At 35.0% G+C, this 22,886-nt stretch overlaps 1 protein-coding gene across 6 annotated transcripts in view; it reads left to right on the top strand.

Moving 5' to 3' along the window:
* Positions 1-22,886, top strand: part of LOC127860289 (FYVE and coiled-coil domain-containing protein 1-like) — a 63,973-nt gene that overhangs the window by 6,567 nt on the left and 34,520 nt on the right. For all 6 annotated transcript variants that reach the window (XM_052398280.1, XM_052398281.1, XM_052398282.1 and 3 more), the window contains 9 exons: positions 1,348-1,506; positions 5,016-5,125; positions 9,266-9,467; positions 10,373-10,489; positions 12,820-12,984; positions 13,483-18,342; positions 18,767-18,907; positions 21,151-21,222; positions 21,601-21,648. In XM_052398280.1, the coding sequence (XP_052254240.1) occupies positions 1,348-1,506; positions 5,016-5,125; positions 9,266-9,467; positions 10,373-10,489; positions 12,820-12,984; positions 13,483-18,342; positions 18,767-18,907; positions 21,151-21,222; positions 21,601-21,648 (5,874 nt within the window). The remainder of the gene's footprint in view (positions 1-1,347; positions 1,507-5,015; positions 5,126-9,265; positions 9,468-10,372; positions 10,490-12,819; positions 12,985-13,482; positions 18,343-18,766; positions 18,908-21,150; positions 21,223-21,600; positions 21,649-22,886) is intronic.

Below are 22,886 nucleotides of genomic sequence, written 5' to 3'. Positions count from 1 at the left end.
ATAACTCTTTGTTATAATTAGTCCCCTACCGGTTTCACGGGAGGGGACTTATGGTTTTGTCTCCGTCCGTCCGTCAAACTTTTCTGGATCCTGTGATAACTTTAAAAGTTCTTAATTTTTTTTCATAAAACTTGGTTAGATGGCAATATGGACATACGTTCATATCGTTCCTACGTCAAAAATTGTGGTTGCTATGGCAACAAATAGACTAGAAATACTGCTGAAAATGGTGGTCTTCTGGATCCTGCGATAACTTTTAAAGTTCTTAATATTTTTTCATGAAACTTGAAACATGGATAGATGGCAATATGGACATTATGCACGTCATTTCGTTCTGACGTAAAAAATTCTGGTTGCTATGGCAACAAATAGACTAGAAATACTGCTGAAAATGGTGATTTTCTGGATCCTGCGATAACTTTTAAAGTTCTTAATATTTTTTCATGTAACCTCTAAACAAGGATAGATGGCAATATGGACATTATGCATGTCATTTCATTTCGTTCCGACGTCAAAAATTCTGGTTGCTATGGCAACAAATAGACTAGAAATACTGCTGAAAATGGTGGTTTTCTGGATCCTGCAATAACTTTTAAAGTTCTTAATATTTTTTCATGAAACTTGAAACATGGATAGATGGCAATATGGACATTATGCACGTCATTTCATTTTGTTCCTAAATAAAAAATTTTGGTTGCTATGGCAACAAATATATATAAAAAAACTGGAATTTCAGATAATGGTGGAGCCGGTAGGGGACTTATATTGCTTGACAATAGTCTTGTTACAATTATAACATAAAATCTTAGGTGTAATTGAAATAAAATTCAGATATAATAATTAGCAGACACACTAAACAAAAAAATCAAATTGAAAGTATTTTTATCAAATTATGCTTTTTTTAACGATTTCGATTTGAGAATTGTCTGTTTATGTTGATATGCCTAGAAAAGGCTTGCAGTTCCTATTAAAGCATACCTTAATTTTAACTCCCATTTATATCTGAATTAGGTGACCTTAAACTTAGCCATGGTAAGGCATGGCTGCCATGTCTTTGACAAAACTGTGTGGTGTTACAGTATTTTTATGATCAAGTTTTGTTACCAATAATGGTTGCTATGTGTTGTCAAATGCTTCTCCAGTTACATGTTTTGTTGCATAGAATCAAGTCTCTTCTGAGACTGCTTGGCATCATTTTGCTTTTTATGTCCAGAAATTCATTCCTCTTCTTCCTAAGATGAACAATTTGTACGACCTGGCAACCAGAAGCTATACAATTTAAGAAAGCAAGTATATTCTGCTTATTAAAAAAAAAAATAATTCTTTATTATCAATAATTTGATGTAGGACTCTTCCACTCGAGGCCCATTCTCATCGACTCCCAACGACGCAAGCAGCCTAATGGAACATCAACACCTGGAGGAGGACCTTGTCTCCACGGAGAATGCCCGCACTGACCTTGAAGATAGGCTGGAGGCTCTAGAACAGCAGAAACATGTCTTCCAGGTGGGCTCCATGTGCTTTTACTTCCTTATTTAACCCTTTCCCACTTAGAAGCAAACAGCATAAAACCAGAACAGCCTGCGAGTAACTCGCAGTCTGTTCAGGTTTTACGCTGTTTGCTGCTCATCCGTAAATAATGGTTGGAAATGAAGCTCTAAAACTTGAATCTAGTAAGAAAGGTCTTAAATTAAATATAACTTTCTAAGAGACTACACATGCCTGAAAATATGCAAGTGGTAAAGGGTTAACCTGAACCACTCCAATACGCACTTCAAACTGTTTGTAGTTTTTTAGAAAATAAAATTAATAAAACAATCAACATTTCTATTCTAAAGGCTTCATTTCCAACCCTTAGATACTGATGAGTAGTAAACAGCATAAAACATCAACAGGCTTCGAGTTACTCGCAGGCTTTTTTGGTTTAATGCTGGTTGCTTATAGCCATTTGCACTTTGTTCATGAGTAGGGAGTGGTTAAATATAACTTAATGAAACAATTTGACTTGTCTGAATTCTTTTTTCTTATAGTTTAAATAAATGCTATAAACCTGTCATTGAAATCAGCTTTGATCAAGCAAGTCATAAATGTTTTATTTCCCAGAGACCAAAATAATTTAGCAACCAGCCTATATAAACAAATTAACAAGCCCATATTCTGAAATTGAAAATCTGAAAAAATTTACTACTGGAATTTAAATTTTCGATATCGAAAAATAATATACAATGCTGTGTGTGTTGATCTTATTAATTGTGCACTTTTTATTAGCTCACCTGAGCGATAGCTCGGGGTGAGCTATTGTGATCACTCACCGTCCGGCGTCCGTCCGTCCGTCCATCTGTCTGTCTGTCTGTCTGTCTGTCTGTAAACAATTTGTAAACATCTTCTTCTACTAAACCATTGAGCCAATTTCAACTAAATTTCATGTGGAGCATCCCTAGGTCATGGGACAAAAGAATTGTTAAAAAAAATTTGATCACATAACCAAGATGGCCGCCATGACCATATATGGTAAAAACCTTAAAAAATCTTCTTGTCAGAAACCGCTCATCAGATTTTCAAAAAAATTCACAGGGATGACCTTTGAAGGCTCCCCTGAAAAAGTTGTTCAAAGAAATTTGATTCGTCAAAAAACATGGCCGCAGGAGCTCGTTGAACTTTGCATGTTTATTCGTTTTTGCCTATTTTGTGAAAACTTTCAAAAATCTTCCACATTTTTTGTCCGATCCTTTCCAAATTTGCACATTGTCTATATATCAATGAGGACACGAACTCTACAAAAAATGAGCATTATTGGTCCATGAAGTACAGAATTACCTCCCCTTGAATTGAGAAAATGGTGTTTATGCAATAAAGTCCAAATTTTTCATCCAATTCTTTCCAAACTTGTAAGGATTTAGCATGGTTCAAACAAGGGAAACAACTACGGTTTATGCATGTTCTTTTTATTACAGATTTGCCTCCCTTTAATTCATTCAAAATCTCATTTTACAGCAGAGATTCCAAATCTGACCTGTAAATGAGCCCCATATTTACTGCCAGTTCTAGGTTACCTTTTCCCATTTGATCATTCTTAAGTATTGGTCTTGTAATGCTGCTACTGCTTCTGCTACTGCTACTGCTACTACTACTACTACTACTACTACTACTACTACTACTACTACTACTACTACTTCTTCTACTACTACTACTACTACTACTACTACTTCTACTACTACTACCACTACTACTTCTACTACTACTACTACTACTACTACTACTACTACTACTACTACTACTACTACTACTACTACTTCTTCTACTACTACTACTACTACTACTACTACTTCTACTACTACTACTACCACTACTACTACTACTACTACTACTACTACTACTACTACTACTACTACTACTACTACTACTACTTCTACTACTACTACTAGTACTACTAATACTAGTACTACTACCACCACCACCACCACCACCACCACCACCATTACTACTTCTACTACTACTGCCACTACTACTACTACTACTACTACTACGACTTTACCCTACTACTACTACTACTACTACTACTATTACTACTACTACTACTAGTACTTACTACTACTACTACTACTACTTCTACTACTACTACTACTACTACTTCTACTACTACTACTACTACTACTACTTTCTACTACTACTACTACTACTACTACTACTACTACTATACTACTACTACTACTACTACTACTTCTACTACTACAACTACTATTACTACTACTACTACTACTACTACTACTACTACTACTACCTTCTACTACTACACCACCACCACCACCACCACCACCACCACCACCATTCACAGTGACAAAAAACGTATTCCAAATGGCTGCTACTACAACTTATAGCCCATATAGGGGGGAATGCATGTTTTTACAAACAGCCCTTGTTTCTATGGGATTTTAACCACAACTGTTCATGTTTATCTCCGACACATATTTTTAGGTCACCTGTCATGAAGTGACACGGTGAGCTTATGTGATCGTGTGATGTCCGGCGTCCGTTGTGCGTGCCTGCGTGTGTCCGTGCGTCCGTCCGTCAACAATTTGTTTGTGTAGACAGTAGAGGTCACAGTTTGCATCCAATCTTGATGAAATTTGGTCAAAATGTTTATCTTGATGAAATCCGGTTTGGGATTGTATTTGGGTCATCTGGGGTCAAAAACAAGGTCACTAGGTCAAATAATAGAACAACCTTCTGTAGACAATAGAGGTCACAGTTTTCATCCAATCTTTATGAAATTTGGTCAGAATGTTTATCTTGATGAAATCTGGGTTGGGATTTTATTTGGGTCATCTGGGGTCAAAAACTAGGTCACTAGGTCAAATAATAGAAAAACCTTGTGTAGATATTAGAGATCACAGTTTTCATCCAACCTTTATGAAATTTGGTCAGAATTCTTGATGAAATCTGGGTGGGATTGCATTTGGGTCATCTGGGGTAAAAATCTAGGTCAAATAAATAGAAAAACCTTGTGTTGACAATAGAGGTCACAGTTTTCATCCAATATTTATGAACTGTGGTCAGAATGTTTATCTTGATGAAATCTGGATTGGGATTGTATTTGGGTCATCTAGAGTCAGGAACTAGGTCACTAGGTCAAATCATAGAAAAACATTGTGTAGACAATAGAGGTCATAGTTTTCATCTGATCTTAATGAGTCAGGTGAGCGATTCAGGGCCATCATGGCCCTCTTGTTGATGATTCTTGTGTACTGTCTAAAAAAGATAACATGTAAATATCATTTAAATTCCTGCATGTATATTTAGCCAGAAAAGATTATAATAGAAGAGTCTGTTTTTTTTTCCTGGTCTATTTCCAGAGTAGAAACAGTTATAACCACTCTCAAAAATTTTAATATTAATAACAATCTATTACCCCTCAGTAAAAACAAGACTACATTTTCATTATACCATTATACCATCGGATATGTTTGTTAATTTGAAACTTTGACTTATATGTCAATGGTTCTGTTGCTCTTCAGCAATCGGTAGCCGAGTCTCGAGGCCAGGTAACAGCCCTCGAGTCCCAGCTAGCAAACGTCCAGCAAGAGTTGCGGGACCTACGACAAACACACCATGACCTTGAGAAAAAGTAACTTAGGCCTTTTTTTCCCCATCTTTCACATTTGCCTTTATAAGGTGTCATATGTTTAAGTTACATTGTTTCAAATCATTTTTGTTTGAGTAATCTGACATGCCGAAAATACAATTGCAAACATTACTAAGATAGCATTCATGTATAAACCAATCAAGTTGCAACATTTTATTAAAATAGTTATATTTAGATTGAAGTTAAAAATATGGTTCTTGCTTTTATGAAGTCTTAAGTTTTTGAAAGGTTCATGTGTTTGGAAGTTTATGTAATTGCAAACATTTAAGTAACATATTTTAAATATGGGAGCTCATGACATTGTGGTATACATGTGTATTTGATCCTGCATTCTTCTGGAAATCAGGAGATTGTGAATTGAAACAATGGAGTGTCAAGAAATGCATATAAAGCTTACCTCTTTTCTTACCTTTCTATGTTAGCTTACTGGTTTATTAAATTTACCTTTAGATTTTTACCTTTATCATGGTCTAAAACAATTTTTTGGTATAATTATTTGGCAATATGTTGTCTTTTTGTCTGTCAGTCGATCCCATGCTCTGTTCACCCATTTTTCTGTCTGTCCTTTTGCAAAAAAATATCTTTAAAAGTACATAAAATATAATTATGAAACTTGGTATACGTGTTGAAAGTGATGATAAAGTTATGCTACATCCTTTTTATACGCCCCTTTTTTTAAACGGGACGTATTATAGTTTCACCCTTGGCAGGCGGCTTCCACAGCAGTGTCCGCTCTCTACGGTAATTCAAACAGTTTTCATCAAATCTTCACCAAACTTGGTCAGAAGTTGTGTCTTGACAATATCTAGGTCAAGTTCGAATGTTGGTCATGCCGAGTCAAAAACTAGGTCACGGGGTCACTTAGTTCATTTCAAGGATTAGGCATGGTGTCTGCTCTCTAGTTGAAGTAGTTTTCACCCGATCTTCACCTAATTTGGTCAGAAGTTGTGTCTAGATCATATTTAGGTCAAGTTCAAATATGGGTCATGCCAGGTCAAAAACTAGTTCACGAGGTTACTTAGTGCATTTCAAGCATTAAGCATGGTGTCTGCTCTCTAGTTGAAGTAGTTTTCATCTGATCTTCACCTAATTTGGTCAGAAGTTGTGTCTAGATGATATATAGGTCAAGTTCGAATATGGGTCATGCCGGGTCAAGAACGAGGTCACAAGGTCACATAGTGCATTTCAAGCATTAAGCATGGTGCCCGCTCTCTAATTATCCCCCGCCATAGGCGGAGGGATATTGTTTTGGCGTTGTCCGTCCTGCTGTCCGTCTTTCTGTCCGTCTTTCCGTCCGTCCGGAGCCATATCTTGGAAGTGCTCTGGCAGATTTTATTTAAACTTGGTATGAGTGTATATATGGATAAGGGCATGATGCACATCAAATGGCAATATACATCATCTGTTAATAATGGAGTTATGGCCCTTTTTATCTTGAAAAAGTGCTTTTTTTTGTGTGTCCGGAGCCATATCTTGGAAGTGCTTTGGCTGATTTCATTGAAACTTGGTATGATTATATATATGAATAAGAGGATGATGCACGTCAAATGGCATTGTACACCATCTGTTAATAATGGAGTTATGGCCCTTTGTATCTTTAAAAAATGCTTTTTTAAGTGTCAAATATAACACTTTTGTGTCCAGAAGCATATTGGCGGGGGATGTCAATTCATCGAATTTGCTTGTTGAAGTAGTTTTCATCTGATCTTCACCTAATTTGGTCAGAAAGTGTCTAGATGATATATAGGTCAAGTTCGAATACGGGTCATGCCAGGTCAAAAACGAGGTCACGGGGTCACATAGTGCATTTCAAGCATTTAGCATGGTATCCGCTCTCTAATTGAAGTAGTTTTCATCTGATCTTCACCAAATAAGTCAGATGTTACATCTAAATGATATCTAGGTCAAGTTTAAATATGGGTCATGCCGGGTCAATAACTAGGTCTCGAGGTCACTTAGTGCATTTCAAGCATTGAGCATGGTGTCTAAAACCTTGGAACGGGCGTATCTTGTGACAGTTTGGCACTCTTGTTTTACACTTCATATCTCAGGAGACCGTATACACACGTAAATATCAATGTGAAATTCATACTAACAAGCTTTTTATCACCATAGGCCAAGTCTTTTGAATGTCAAAGATAAATCTTATCATTGCTTTACTAAATGGAGATCGGATTTCATTATGAAACAAGTGTCAGCTAAAGGGCAGATAAAGGAATATTTTGAACATAATACACATTGTTAGCTCACTTGAGCACAACCTTTTCATGTCTTGCGTTGTAAGCATTACCTTGAACACACTCAAGTAGTCACATTTCTAGTCCAATCTTCCAGGGTTTTTTTCCCACTTTTTGGGAAGATAGCCCATGGCTTTGGAATTGGGAATTTTATCAGCATTTACATGAAATTGTGAAAATAAATTCATAAGCCTTTTTATTCCAAACTAAAAGTCCACTGATAAGGGAAATACTAAATTTGATATAACTCTTTATAATCATTCAAATTGAAAGAACAAAATCAATATTATGTTAGATGTAATTGAATTAAAATTGAGATGAAATACGCATTAGACACTTCTTTCTAAAAAAAAAAAATAATAATTTTTTTTTTTTTTTTTTTTTTTTTGGAAATTGGGAATTTTATGCCACATTTTGGGAAAAAAGTATACTGGGGTTGGGAACATAGCCGAATTTCGGCTATAAAATCGGGCCAAAAAAACCCCTGAATCTTCATTTAACTTGGTCTGAACATAATGATAACTTGGTTGTGTTTGAAAATGGTTCCTGTCTGTTGAACAACATTGCTGCCAGGGCACCGGACAGTTTTCCTTATATGGCAAAAGTGAAACCTTGTTAACACTATTGAAGTCACGTATTTAGTTTATTTTTCATGATGTATGGTCAGAACATTTTTTCTTATTATATCTTGGCCAATTTCGTAAATGATCCTGATTGTTGGACATGGCTGCCTGTGGGCAGGGTAGTTTTCATTTTTAAGCTATATTGAAACACTATTAATGCTCAAGAAGTCATTTTTTTAGTTCAATCTAAATGGAACTTTGTCATAACATTTGTTCTATTGGTATCTCACCTGAGTTTGAAACTATCAAATAAAAAAAAAAGCTTGTTAACTCTTTTAATGTCACACTTTAAGTCAAATCTTCATGAAATTTACTGATGATGATTTTCATTCTCACATTTTCTTGAAATGTTGGCCCGACTTATAATGTGAACATACATCAAATGTTAATTATTGTACCTGTTCTTAACTCAGTAAAACAACAAGAACTGTTTCATTTGAAACTTATTTGACTTTTCACCTAATGTAATGTGTTTGTCAGGAGCTGTTACTGGAATTTACAAGTGACTTATTTACCTCTTATAGACAGCCTATTTTGCAGGAGAGACAACCAGCTTCTTGCTAACTGCATTGTTTTCCCTCGCCATAGGCGGAGGGATATTGTTTTGGCGTTTTCCGTTTTTCCGTCCGTCTTTTCGTCCGTCTTTCTGTCCTTCCGTCCGTCCGGCATTTTTGTGCCGGAGACATATCTTGGAAATGCTTTGGCGGATTTCATTGAAACTTGGTATGAGTATATATATGGATAAGAGGATGATGCATGCCAAATGGCATTGTACACCGTCTGTTAATAACGGAGTTATGGCTCTTTGTATCTAAAAAAAAATTTAAAAAAAAATTAATGTCAAATATAACACTTTTGTGTCCAGAAACATATTGGGGGGGGGGGGGGGAATATCAATTCAACAAATTTGCTTGTTTCATTAGAGTTGTCCCCCCATAAATTAATGATCCAATTTATAAATGGTTTAAATATGTAAATATACCTTTTGTCTTGAAAATATTTTCAATGAAAAAAGTGTGTCATATTAATGTACCAAGAAAATAAATATGTTTCTCAAACAACCTTAAATTATTTTGAATTCCTTCTAGTAGAGAATAGTTTAATCTCTGCGGTTCTCGTTTAAGGCCTTATGCCCACTTCACACTTGTCTATTGGCTCTCCTCCAACAGGTAGGTTGCACTAAAGCCAAGCCTTATTTTACACTAAAACTAATTGAAACATTCTTAAACTAACATGAATGATTTATTTGTTTTTTATGTTAGGTATGACAAGATTGTGCTAGAGAATGAAATGAGGATAAATGAGCTCCAGACTAATGCAGCATCTCTGGGCACCAGTCTAGAGGAAGTGAAAAAAGAGCGAGAGGCCCTGCAGGAGAAACTAGGTCAGCTCAGCAAGGACCTGCTGTTGGCACAGGAGCACCTGCTGATTACCACCAATGAGAGGGACACACTTCAGAGTGAGGTTGGAACTTAGTTTCTTGTCCTGGTTGGAGATAAGGATATATACATTTATATATTCAATAAATATTTTTACATTAATAAATTATAAAAAAAAAATTTGCTTGGTTTGTTGAATTATTAATTTATGGATTAAACAGCATTAAAATCATCTCACGGCATCAGTCATAGTGAGTTAAATAAGAAGTCAGATGTTATTACTGATACAAAAAAATGCCTATTTCAGTGGGTATTTAATATCAAGGCTAAGCACATAATTATTCCCCGCCATAGGCAGAGGGATATTGTTTTGGCATTGTCTGTCCATATTTCCGTCCGTCATTCCGTCCGTCCGGAGCCATACCTTGGAAGTGCTTTGGTGGATTTCATTGAAACTTGGTATGAGTATATATATATATATATATGGATAAGAGGATGATGCACGCCAAATGGCATTGTACACCATCTGTTAATAACAGAGTAATGGCTCTTTGTGTCTTGAAAAAATGCTTTTTTGTGTGTCCGGAGCCATATCTTGGAAGTGCTTTGGTAGAGTTAATTGAAACTTGGTATGAGTATATATATGGATAAAAGGATAATGCACGCAAAATGGCATTGTACACCATCTGTTTATAACAGAGTTATGGCCCTTTGTATCTTTAAAAAATGCTTTTGAGTGTCAAAAATATCATTTTGTGTCCAGAAGCATATTTGCGGGGGATATCAATTCAACGAATTTGCTTGTTACCATTATTTTGCCTGAACAATTGTTTGTGTTGCATGGTATAATCACATGAAAGCTTTTCAACCTAGTGTTGTCTATCTTGTAAGGTATCATCCCATGTCTATGTAAAAGGCAGGAGATGGACTGGATTAGAGTGATTAGGAAGAAATCAGTTCCCCCTGTAACTAAGTCTTTGTTTTGTGCAGGTTGAAAGTCTAAGGCAGGAGACAGACTCATTCAGTGTGCTGAAGAAGGAATCTGTTCCAATTGTGGAGATGGAGAGAGTACAGACGGAAAACTCACAACTGAAACAATCACTCAATGTGAGAATATTAAGTATAAATATAGAACAAATTGTGATAAAATTACAATTTACGAGGACAGTTTAGAATGCTACAGAAGTATTATAGAGTTAAACACATTTTTATGCTCCCCCAAAAATTATTTGGCGGAGCATATAGTCGCCGCTTCGTCTGTCCGTGTGTCCTTCCTTACGTGCACAATATTTGTCCGGGCTATTTCTCAGCAACTAATTACCGGAATTCAATGAAACTTTATATGGGAAGCTTCACTACCAAGAGGAGATGTGCATATTATCAGCGGGTTCTGGTCGGATGATTTTTCACAGAGTTATGGCCCTTTGAAATTTTCCATTAACTGTACATATAGTGCAATTCTTGTCCCCCAAACTACTGACTGGAATTCAATGAAGCTTTATGGGAAGCTTAAGTTGCTTAACCATCCATCGTATTATTGTTCAAAGTTATGCCCCTCAAGATGTTTCCTTTTATCTGAATATATAGTGCAATATTGTGACAAAAAAAAACTTTGGGGAGCATCAGCCGTCTCCGACGGTTTCTTGTTTAGTTAATTCTTGGCTGTGTGGTTATGCTAGCCCTTTAACCAGTTTACTCCTCTTAATCTTTGCTTTGAACGTTCCAAGGCGGGGACCCCAGCTTTTATAATTTATCTAGTGTTTTATTGATTTTGTTTCCTATACTGTTTATTACGAGCTGACAGTAAAAGTAACTACTGCCCTGAAAATGTTTGTGGAGTTTTATGATGTCTTTATTAAGAACATGTGATTTAATTAAGCACTTACAGATAAATGTGCAGGAGTGTAAAATAACGGTCGCCCACTCGCATTGGCGACTGTATTTTAGCCTCGGGCGAATGGAATCTCCAAAATACTCGCCCGACTGGGCGACCGCATAACTAGGTCAGCCAGTGCTTTGATAAGGTTATAAACATGTGCTAGTCTGAAGGTCATGTTAATAGACTGTGCAGTCGTTTAATAACGATAGAAATACTGCGCTTTATGCTGGAACTGTAACCAGTCTGCAGTGCGCGTGGGATAATGTTTATCGGGACACTGTCTATATTCCCGCATTATGTCATCGTCCAAACAAATCGACATTCATAACTTTTTAGGAGCAAATAACTGTTAGGATAATAAAGATAGTGATACACCAAAATCTGACCAAATAAACAAAGAAAGCTAGAACAAAGGAATTACAAGCAGTCAAAAAGAAAACGTCAGGTATACGTTTCAAACTGGATAGTTTTATTGAATATAAAAGTGACAATTTTTGGTCATATTGTTTATTAACACAAGTCAACACATGGTTTATGTTTACAGCCATAATTAGAATAGCTTGTCAAGTAAACAATTGTATTGTTTTTAAAACAAATATTAATAATACATATTTGCTGTGAAAAATTAGGGGCGACCACAAAATCAGTATGGGCGACCTGCTTTTACAAGCTGGTGGCCCAGCAGGGCGAGTTGCTTTTATCAATGTTTTACACCGCTGATGTGTTACTTAAAACAGAACTGTAAAGTTATGCAATTAATTATTTCTTGTTGTGCGGAATAAATTAACAATCAAGATAAGTGACTTATTAACCCCTAATAAATGCCAGTGTGCAGAAATGAATGCCAGTGACCACTTGTGTTCTTAATCTTAAAATTTAGACTGCATGTAACATATTGATAAACCCACTTCAAGCAGGTGGTGGGGTGAGAATATTGGAATCACTCTGTCACATAATTCTGTGAGTCTGTTTGTTATGAAACTTGTCTTAACTGTAATTTCCCCATTCATGAATAATTTCAAGTTTAACTTGTCACAAATGTTAACCTATTTTAGACGGTATGTTGCACATTAGAACTATGTGGCAACTTTCAAAGTAAAAGTCAAATGTTGTGGTTGTTAGTCATAATACAGGACTTTAATGTAAAAATAGTTGACCATGCATGCAGTTGGCACTTATGTTCTTGTAGGTGAGACAATTGCTTACAGCCAAGAAACACAGTCATGGTACTCTTCTGGTCAAACCTTAAGGGCTAAGTTCAAAATACAGCACTGTCAAAATAGAGATTATCTGGTCTTTTGTTGTGCACAAGAACCCCATGACTACTTTCAAAGTCAAGTTCTCTAATATCTGACGGCTAAATTTAGATCTGTGTTTAGTTACATTAATCAGAGAAATCTGTGTCCTATAGACACATTTCTATTCTATGATACAAACTATGGTTGGTTAGTGGATAATGAAAATGAATTTAAAAATATATATACAAATCAGACACTTCCTCTTTCAGTTATGGCATTAAGGTATTCATGTTTTACAGTTTGTACATTATGTTATTTAGGCGGTGACCCAGGAACTGTCAGAGAGAGGCCAACAATTTCAGGAGGTACAAGCAGAGTTAAGGGAGCAAGGTAGCCATGTGGCAACCTTGGAGAGGAAACTGTCTGCCCTCACCACGGGATACCAGTGGCTCAATACTCTAAAAACTGGTGCAGAGTTTTCTGAGGTAGGTCTCACCTGTATGCTACTTTAGTTAAAACCTATTTACTTCAGCTCGATTGCATCAAAAGCCTAAGGCTTATTTAAAATGTCCATTTCCTGGGACTAGAATCAGTACTTGGCGTCTATGAGGGAGATCTAAAGAACGCTCCCACAGCAAGATTAAACAGTTGGATTGCTAGGGGGACACCATATCCATTATACAATGTCGATGTTTATGTTGGGTCAGAGTTTTGACATGGATATATGTGGCTAGATGCGTTTTTTCTCCTTTTATATTTATCTTGAGAAGAAAAAGTCTTTTAAAGGATGAATTAATGTTCAGGTGACAATGATTATTGTGATATTTTCATGAAATACAAGGGACAAGGAATTGTTTGTGTAGCTATAAATTACTTGAGAAACCATTACCAGTAGTATTCAGTCGATTAATATATCATCTTTCTGCCTCTTCTCAGTTATGTATGAGTTCTTCACATCTTTAATGTGTTTACGATATTTACAGATCCCAGATCTGGATTCTACTTCCACATTGATCCTGAAAGATGTATCTCATCTTGTGGCAAACATGCGAGAGAAACTTGAAAACAGCATGTCTGATAAAGAACAGTTGAGTTCTGAAGTGAAATCATTGACAGCTTGTAACTTTGAGCTACAACAGAAAGCCATGACTGCTAAAGAAAAAGTTAACACTGTTGAAACTTTCATCAGCAAATTACAATCAAATGAGGAAGAAATGAAACATAAAATTTTGAGTTTGGAAGAAGCTTTAAATGACAAAAATACAGAACTTAGGAGATTAAGTGATATAGAAAATTCTAATGACCGAACAGTGTCTGCCTTAAAAACAGTGGTTTCCAATTTAGAAGAAGAAAATAACCAGTTACAGAAAGGAAAAAAATCAATTGAAAAAGAGGCTGAGTCATTAAGTAAACAGGTGCAAGAAACAAGTGAAATGTTACAAGAATATAGAAAGGACCTCAAGATTAAAGACGGCGTTCACCTGGAAATGAGGTCACAAATAGAACTGTATAAAGAACAAATGAAGACATTTCAAAATGAGATGCAAACAATCTTACAGAAAGGAGCAAAGTTGGAAAGAGAAAATGACGAGCTTAAACAGAATTGTGAGCAGATGAAATTGACCATTCAGACACAGGAGCAAGCATTTATTGAAGCTGAAATAAAAATTAACAAACAAAATGAGAATGAAAAATCAGTTTATGACAAATTAAAAAATGAGTTAGGTAAAACCAATGAGCTCGAAAAAGAGTTACAAGCTTTAAATGATAAGCATAGAAGTGTGATCAACGAAAACGAAAAGTTGAATGAACAGTTGCAAGAAAGGGACAAATTAAGACAATCGCTTGAAGACAAAGTAGAAAGCACTGAAAACAATCTCAAACAACAAGTAAAAAAATTTGAACAGGAAAATAAAGACATTACTGAACAACTTCAGAATTCAAGAAATCAAATTTTACATTTGCAAAGAGATATGTCAGTCCTAGAAGATAAATTTTCTCGAAGTGAAACTAATTTATCTCATGTTTTGGAAATCGAACAAAAACTAACTGAGAAACTTGAAAAATCTGATAAAGAAGTGAGCTCTAAAGCTCTGCTAATAGTTTCAATGGAGAAAGATATGGAAATAAGGTCAAAAGATATTGTAAATTTGAGTGATGAACTGCATAAAATGAAAGCAGAGACAAAACATTTTCAAGATCAGTTTTATGAAAAGCAGAGTGAAGTGTTACTTTTGAAAGAGAAATTAGAAAGAAGTAAAGATGAAAACATAAGAGCTAAAGAATTCTATGAGTCAGCAGCAAAAACTGAATCAAATCTCTCAGAGAGATTTAAATCTCTGGAAAATGTGCTTAGTGACAAGGACAACAGGATATTAGAGTTGACTGAAAAAGAGAAGGCTCTAACAGTAGAAAACAGCAAAATACAAAGAGATAAAGATGATTTAGCAAAGAATTTGCAAAAATTGGAGAATGATATGGACTACTTAAAGAAAGGATTTAATGAAAAGGAGTCACAGATAGACAAGTTTAAAAGTCTTATTTCAGACACAAACATTGAAAAAGACGTGCTGTTGAAGAAAATTGGGGATTACGAAGAAATGCTGAAGAAAAAGAAAGAAGATGTAGACAATTTAGAAGAAACACTTAAAGAGAGTTATGAAAATGAAAATAAACTGCAAGAAACATTAACTCATGTTCATGGAAGATTAAGCTCAGCTGAAAAAGAAAACAGAGAACTTGAACAAACGATTTTTGAATTAGAACAAAAACAAGGTAGTTTAAATGGAACTTTAGATTCTATGAAGGCACAATTTGATGATGCTGTGAAAGAGAAAGAAGAACTGGAAGAAAAAGTTTCCTGTTTAGAAAAAGATGTTTCAGAACATAAAAATAAAATTGTTATTTTGAATGACAAATGTGAGATGAGTTTAAAAGAAAGTAATCACTTGAAATTAACCTTGATTGAAAAGGATAATAAAATTAAAATTGAAGAAGAGAAAGTAAATGCATTGACAGTTGAATTAAAAGCTGCTGATTACAAAACAACAGAGCTACTTAATGATGTGGGTAATTTAGAAACACGATTGAATGAAGTGGGTGATCAGAATAAAGAAATTCTCCAGAGCTTTTCTGAATTGCAATACAGCAAAGTTGATCTAGAGGAGCAGAATAAAGCATTAAGTTTTGAATTGTCTGTTCTCATGAATGATAAGGATAAAATATTGGAGGAAAGTGTGTCTTGCAAGGAAAGTCTAGATAGCTTTCAATCAAAACTTAGTGAATCACAAGCTCAAAATATAGAAATCAAAATGGAAATTGAAGAAATTTCACAGCAAATTGAGCAACTTAGAAATAAGTTACACGAGAAAGAAACTGAATTAACAGAATCAACACATGTTCTTTCGAAAACAATAAAGAATGTTGAAGATCTTGCAAGAGAAAAAAATGAGTTAGAAAAACAGTGCCAGAAACATGCTGATGATATTCTTGTTCTTCAAGAAAAGGAGGTAAGCAATTTTGAAGCTATTAAAAAACTTAAAGAAAGTGTTCAAAAAACTGAATTAGAAAAAGAAAGTCTCCAGGGTATGCTCTCTTTGAAATGTGTTGAAATTAATGAACTTCAGGCTCGCTTTGATGACTTTCAATCAGAAAATTCTTGTCTTGTCCAAGAATATGATTTGCTTCAGCAAACATTTAATGATCTCAAAGAAACTGAAGAGGTTGTGAGGATGAAATTATCTGAAATGACAATGCAACGAGATGAACAGCTGAATGAAGTTCAGAAACTTGAAACTAGTCTGTATGAAGTTCAAGAAGACTTGCATCATAAAACAAAAGACTTTGAATGTGTTTCTGATCAACATGAAACTATGAAAACAGAATTGGAAAATGTTAAACTTGAAATAATTGGACTCAAAGAAACAAAATACAAAATTGAATCTGAATTAGAGGGTGTTTCATCTGAAAAAGAGAAACTTGATATTTTGTATCAAGACACAAAGGCTGAATTAGAGATCAAAGTTTCTGAGATAGAAAAATATGAAACGCACATTCAAGATATTAAGAATACTGTTTTTGAAAGAGAACATGTCATTGAGACTTTAGAAATGTCTATTGAAGAATACACAGTTAAGATTGGAAATCTAGAGGAAGCATTAAGAAAGACTACAGAGGAGATTCAAAGTAAAATTGATTGTCTCAATACTGAAAAGAGCTCAAATGCTTCAAAGGATTTAGAAATTGAAAATCTCACTCAAAAGCTGAAAGAATTGAATGACAATCAATTAAAATTGAAAGAAGCTCTTTATTCGTCTGAAAAGCTTTACTTAGAAGTCCAGGAACAGTTGTCTGAAAAAGTATCGAATGTTGAAAGATTGGAAGCTTTGCTGCAAGAAACAACAGCAAATATTCAAGAGCTTGAAAAAGACAAGGAGCAACTATTGTTAGATTTAAAACATCAGAAAAACGAGACTGTTGTTCTTGTAAATAAGAACTCAAATGATAATAATGTAATTACTGAATTAAAAGAAAGACTTGATGCACAAAAAGACCAAAGCAGAGTCGAAGTGGCAAGATTAGAAGAACAAGTTCAAGATCTAATGTCAAATAAAAATTTGCTTTTGGAAGAGAAAAATAGTTTATCTCAAAAGATTGATGCACTTGAGACAAACATACAGATGTTATATTCAAATGAAAGTGAAAAAGAGAAATCAGTCTTAGCTATTAATGAGTTGTGTAAAGCACTGGAAGAAGAAAAATACGCTTTAGAGGAAAAAATTTCTGATTTTGAAAAAACTGTTTCTCAAATGCACCAGGTTATTCAGTCAACAGAACAAGATAGAGATGACTTCAAGTCTCGCTTAGAAAGTTCTATTTGTGATAAAGAAAATGGCATTCGTGAAATGACTGAACACATTCGGAGAATGGAGAAAGATGTTAATCAATATCAAGAAGAATTGGTTCTCGTTAGAAAAAGATTGAGTGATTTAGAGCAGGATAAAGATTTATTGCTAACTGAAAAGCAAGAGAACATTTGTAAGATATCAGACTTGGAAACTGTTCTTGTTCAGTTAAATATGAGATTGGAATCAGAAAGTGAGTTATTCAAACATAAATCTAATGAATTAGAGAAAATAGTTTCAGAATTAGAGGCAAGGGTTGATGAGATGAAGTCTGATGTTCAGAATAAAGACATGGAAATAAGTGAAATTGAGAGCAAAAATGCGAAAGAGATGGAAGAGAAAAGTGAACAATTATCTATGCTAGAAAACGAGGTAAGTTCTTTAAGAAATGAAAATGTGATCAGTTTAAAAAGGGTCCAAGATATTGAAGCAGAATTTACTATTGAAAAACAAAATCTAAAAAAAGAGATTAATGAGTTAACTTCACAGATTCAATCATATGATGAATCATCATCTGAATCCTTGAAGTCATTTGAAATTATTAAACAAGAGAAAGATCAACTCAAAAAACAAATGCATGATATTGAACATGAATTATCAGCATTACAAAATGAAAAGGATAAAATAAGTGCAACTTTGACTGAAAAAGATCAGATTATAGATGAATTAAAGGATCAATTAACAAAAATTGATTCAAAAACAAAAGAATATCATACTTATTTGGAATCTGTGAAAATTGAAATTGTTGAAAAAGATAAAGAAATAAAGAACTTGATGTCAGAATTAAAACAAAGAGAAGATATGATTGCGGAACAAAATACTGATGCAGACCAAAAGACACAAGACATGGAAGCAGAATTGGAATCCTTGCGGCAAGAGGTAGAAACTTTGGAGTTCCAACTGAGTTCAAAGCAGTTAGAATTGGAGCAAAATAAGCAAGTAAGAAACAGTTCCCTTAAAAACATCAAAAAGGATAAACAGAAATTTTATAAAGTTGAATATTATAAATGCTGTAATGTTATATAAAAAGAATAGGCATAAGTTTAAAGATATGATAAAAAAATGCATTAGTTTGGATATTTTACAATTCATTTTTGGATATCATTTATTTCATGTGCTGGGAAATCACTCGTACAGCTATACAAAATAACTTTCACTGAGACCAAGTGTTGCAGTCCCATCTCTTCTGTCTTTATTGAGCTTATTCAATAAAGAAATTATACACATTACTATTTCATTTAGGGATAAATCATGGATAACAACAAATTACATCAATCGTGATCCAATAACAAATATGTGTGGAATTTTTTTAATATATAAATTGCAAACTTATCGTCTATGATAATATTATTTACCTAAAAAGGCCCCAAGTGAAGTTGAAAGTGAAGAGTTCAGTGTGATGAAAGAGAAAGTTCTGGAGCAGGAAACATTAATTGAGGAGCTGCAGCAGGAAATGTCAGAACTAAAAGAGATAGCCAACAGGTGCAGGGAACAAGAGATACAGGTTTGTAAATTGCAGACTTTAAGGTTGTGCAGGGAACAGAAGATACAAGTTTTGTGTCATACAATCTGTCTGCATTGCACAAATTAAATCAAAAGCTACAAATATCGTTCCACACTGATACGCAATTAATTTGACCTATGCAAAAGTAAGATATTCAAATGAAATATAATGATTATAAAAGAATTTATGCCAATGCATATTTTTAAAGCTTCAATTAAAAACTCTTAAGAAAAAAGGAGTACCAGACTTTGCTTTTTAGCTCTATTGGCCAAAGGCCTGAAGAGCTTATGTCATGGCATGGTTTCCGTCGTCCGTCCGTGCTTGCATGCGTTAGACTTTTTCTTCTTTACGCGATAAAGTCCACAGTTTTCATCTGATTCTTTTCAAACTTGTTCCCTGTCTTTATATTAATGAGGACTCGAACCCTATTGAAAATGGGTTACATCATAATAAAAAGTCCAGAATTATCTCCCCTTGAATTTGAGAAAATTGTGAAATAAGGCTTGTTTATGCAATAAAGTCCACAGTTTTTATCCAATTATTTCCCAACTTGCACAGTGTCTTAATCTGAATGATGAGTCAAACCCTATAGGTACAATGCGCCATATCGGAGTTATAAGTCCAGAATTATCTCCCCTTGAATTTCAGAAAAAAATGAAAATTCGTTTTTTTTATGTGATAAAGTCCATAATTTTCATCCAATTCTTGGCAAACTTGCACAGTGTCTTTGTATCAATGAGGACTCAAACACTTTTTATGCCCCCCTTCAAATAAGAGGGGGTATATTGTTTTGCACATGTCGGTCCGTTCGTCCACCAGATGGTTTCCGGATGATAACTTAAGAAGGCTTATGCCTAGGATCATGAAACTTCATAGGTACATTGATCATGACTGGCAGATGACCCCTATTGGTTTTCAGGTCACTAGGTCAAAGGTCAAGGTCACAGTGACTCAAAACAGTAAAACAGTTTCCATATGATAACTCAAGAATGCTTAAGCCTAGGATCATTAAACTTCATAGGTACATTGATCATGACTGGCAGATGACCCCTATTGATTTTCAGGTCTCTAGGTCAAAGGTCAAGGTCACAGTGACTCGAAACAGTAAAATGGTTTCTGGATGATGAATCAAGAATGCTTACGCCTAGGATCATGAAACTTCATAGGTACATTGCTAATGACTGGCAGAAGACCCCTATTGATTTTCAGGTCACTAGGTCAAAGGTCAAGGTCACAGTGACTCGAAATAGTAAAATGGTTTCCAGATAAAAAAACTTTGACCTTGGTTAAAGTTTGATAACTTTTATGTCTGTCTGTCCGTCCACCAGATGGTTTTCGGATGATAACTCAAGAACGCTTAGGTCTAGGATCATGAAACTTCATAGGTACATTGATCATGACTGGCAGACGACCCCTATTGATTTTTAGGTCACTAGGTCGAAGGTCAAGGTCACAGTGACTCGAAACAGTAAAATGGTTTCCGGATGATAACTCAAGAATGCTTACGCCTAGGATCATGAATCTTCATAGGTACATTGATAATGACTGGCAGATGACACCTATTGATTTTCAGGTCACAAGGTCAAAGGTCAAGGTCACAGTGACTTGAAATAGTTAAATGGTTTCCGGATGAAAACTCAAGAATGCTTACGCGATCATGAAACTTTATAGGTACATTGATCATGACTGGCAGATGACCTCTATTGATTTTCAGGTCACTAGGTCAAGGTCACAGTTACAAAAAACATATTCACACAATGGCTGCCACTACAACTGACAGCCCATATGGGGGGCATGCATGTTTTACAAACAGCCTTGTTTAAAAAGAGCAATATCGAAGCAATAAGTCCAGAAGACTTCCCCTTGAATATGAGAAAATTTTGAAATCCTGCTTATTTACGCAATTAATTCCACAGTTTTCATCCAATTATTTCCAAATTTGCACAGTATCTTTATATCAATGAGGACTTGAACCCTATTGAATATGAGCAGTATTGGAGAAATAAGTACACAATAATTTCCCCTTGAATTTGAGAAAATTCTCCTTATTTGCGTGATTAAGTACACAGTTTCCGTCTTATTCTTTCCAAACTTGCACAGTGTTTATAGCAGTAGAGCGATTCAGGCCTTCATGGGCCTCTTGTTTCTATTTAATTTGAAGAGGGATTTGACATGATTAAAGGTGTTGTAGTTTATGTGTTTCTGATAAACACCTTTTTTATTGTTTGTCTTATAAATTTCAGATTGGAGAGTTAAATAAGAAACTCAGTGATACAGATGCGGAAAATGAGGTGCTCGCTAATCAGATTGACAAGGTGAGAATTCTATCTGATACATGCATTGGTACTGGTATGTTATTGCTCACCAATATTTACTTTCCGAGGAAGAAATTTGGAATCTGGAGTCAAGATCTTTCCATTTTGGAGATACATGCATTGTTCTCTGAACATACAATCTATTTTAGAACTTTGGCACTATGCTGTTTTATGACATATTTTAACATAATTATGTTTCTATCAAATGATAATATGCAGATGTTAAAAATATTATTTATTCTTAGCTCACAAGATTACATAACTATTTCTTTAAAGTGTTTAAATAGGGTTCTATGATAAGCGTTCAACTATTTTATAATTGTTATTATCTTCGTTTTATATGCTATTTTGGAGCCAGAATCTTTTGATTCACTTCAGATTCAAAGTAGCCTAAAAGATGAAATGACAGCTTCCATGGTTGTGAAGGTACTCATATAGCCATCTTATTGATAATTGGCCTATTTTTCCAATATCTTTGTATTGATCTTTTTATACCCCCATTAGGCATTACCATTGGTAATGGGGCCTATATAGGAGTCACTTTGTCTGACGGTCCGTCTGTCGGTCCGTCCCGAAAATTTCATCCGATCTTCACCAAACTTGGTCAGAAGTTGTATCTAGATGATGTCTAGGTCAAGTTTGAATATGGGTCATGCTGTGTCAAAAACTAGGGCACTGGGTCACTTAGTACGTTTTAAACCGAAAATTTGTCTAGATCATAACTTTGTCATTTATGATTAGATTTTATAAGACTGGGTACATTTGTTCACCATCATGGGACAGTATGTCATACAAAAGAAGTACATCGATATATTGGGTAAGGTCACACTTTGAGTTCAAAGTTCAAAATTCCCATAAATGAGCTTGTCCGGGCCATAACTTTGTCATTTATTGTGAGACTCTAAAATCATTTGGCACATTTGTTCACCATCATTGGACAGTGTGTCGTGTGAAAGAATTACATCAATATCTCCAAGGTCAAGGTCGAACTTTGAGTTCAAAGGTCAAAAATGGCCATAAATGAGCTTATCCTGGCCATAACTATGTCATTCATTGTGAGATTTTAAAAGCATTTGGCACATTTGATCACCATCATTGGACAGTGTGTCATGCGAAAGAATTACGTCAATATCTCCAAGGTCACACTTTGAGTTCAAAGGTAAAAAATTGCCATAAATGAGCTTGTCCGGGCCATAACTATGTCGTTCATTGTAAGATTTTTAAATCATTTGGCCTATTTGTTCACCATCATGGGACGGTGTGTCATGCAAAAGAATTACGTTGGTATCTGCAATGTCAAGGTCTCACTAAGAGTTCAAAGGTCAAAAATGGCCTTAAATGATCTGGTCAGGGCCATAACTATGTCATTCATTGTGAGATTTTAAAATTACTTGGTACATTTGTTCACAATCATTGTGTGTCATGCTTATGAGTTACATCGATATCACCAAGGTCACACTTTGAGTTCAAGTAAAAAATTGCCATAGATGAGCTTGTCTGGGCCATAACTATGTCATTCATTGTGAGATTTTAATGTCATAAATACTGACCTGTTATCGTATGCTTATACTTTCCAAGGGGAAATAACTCATCCGGAATTTTAACTGGGAATCCGCCACCTCAATACCGTAATACAGGCCAGGTTAAACATAGTGCAATGCAAC

This window comes from Dreissena polymorpha, chromosome 15 (genome assembly GCF_020536995.1).
Source record: "Dreissena polymorpha isolate Duluth1 chromosome 15, UMN_Dpol_1.0, whole genome shotgun sequence".
Classification (NCBI taxonomy): domain Eukaryota; kingdom Metazoa; phylum Mollusca; class Bivalvia; order Myida; family Dreissenidae; genus Dreissena; species Dreissena polymorpha.
The sequence above is the reverse complement of the archived record's forward strand: the minus strand, read 5'-3'. Positions and strand labels throughout refer to the sequence as shown.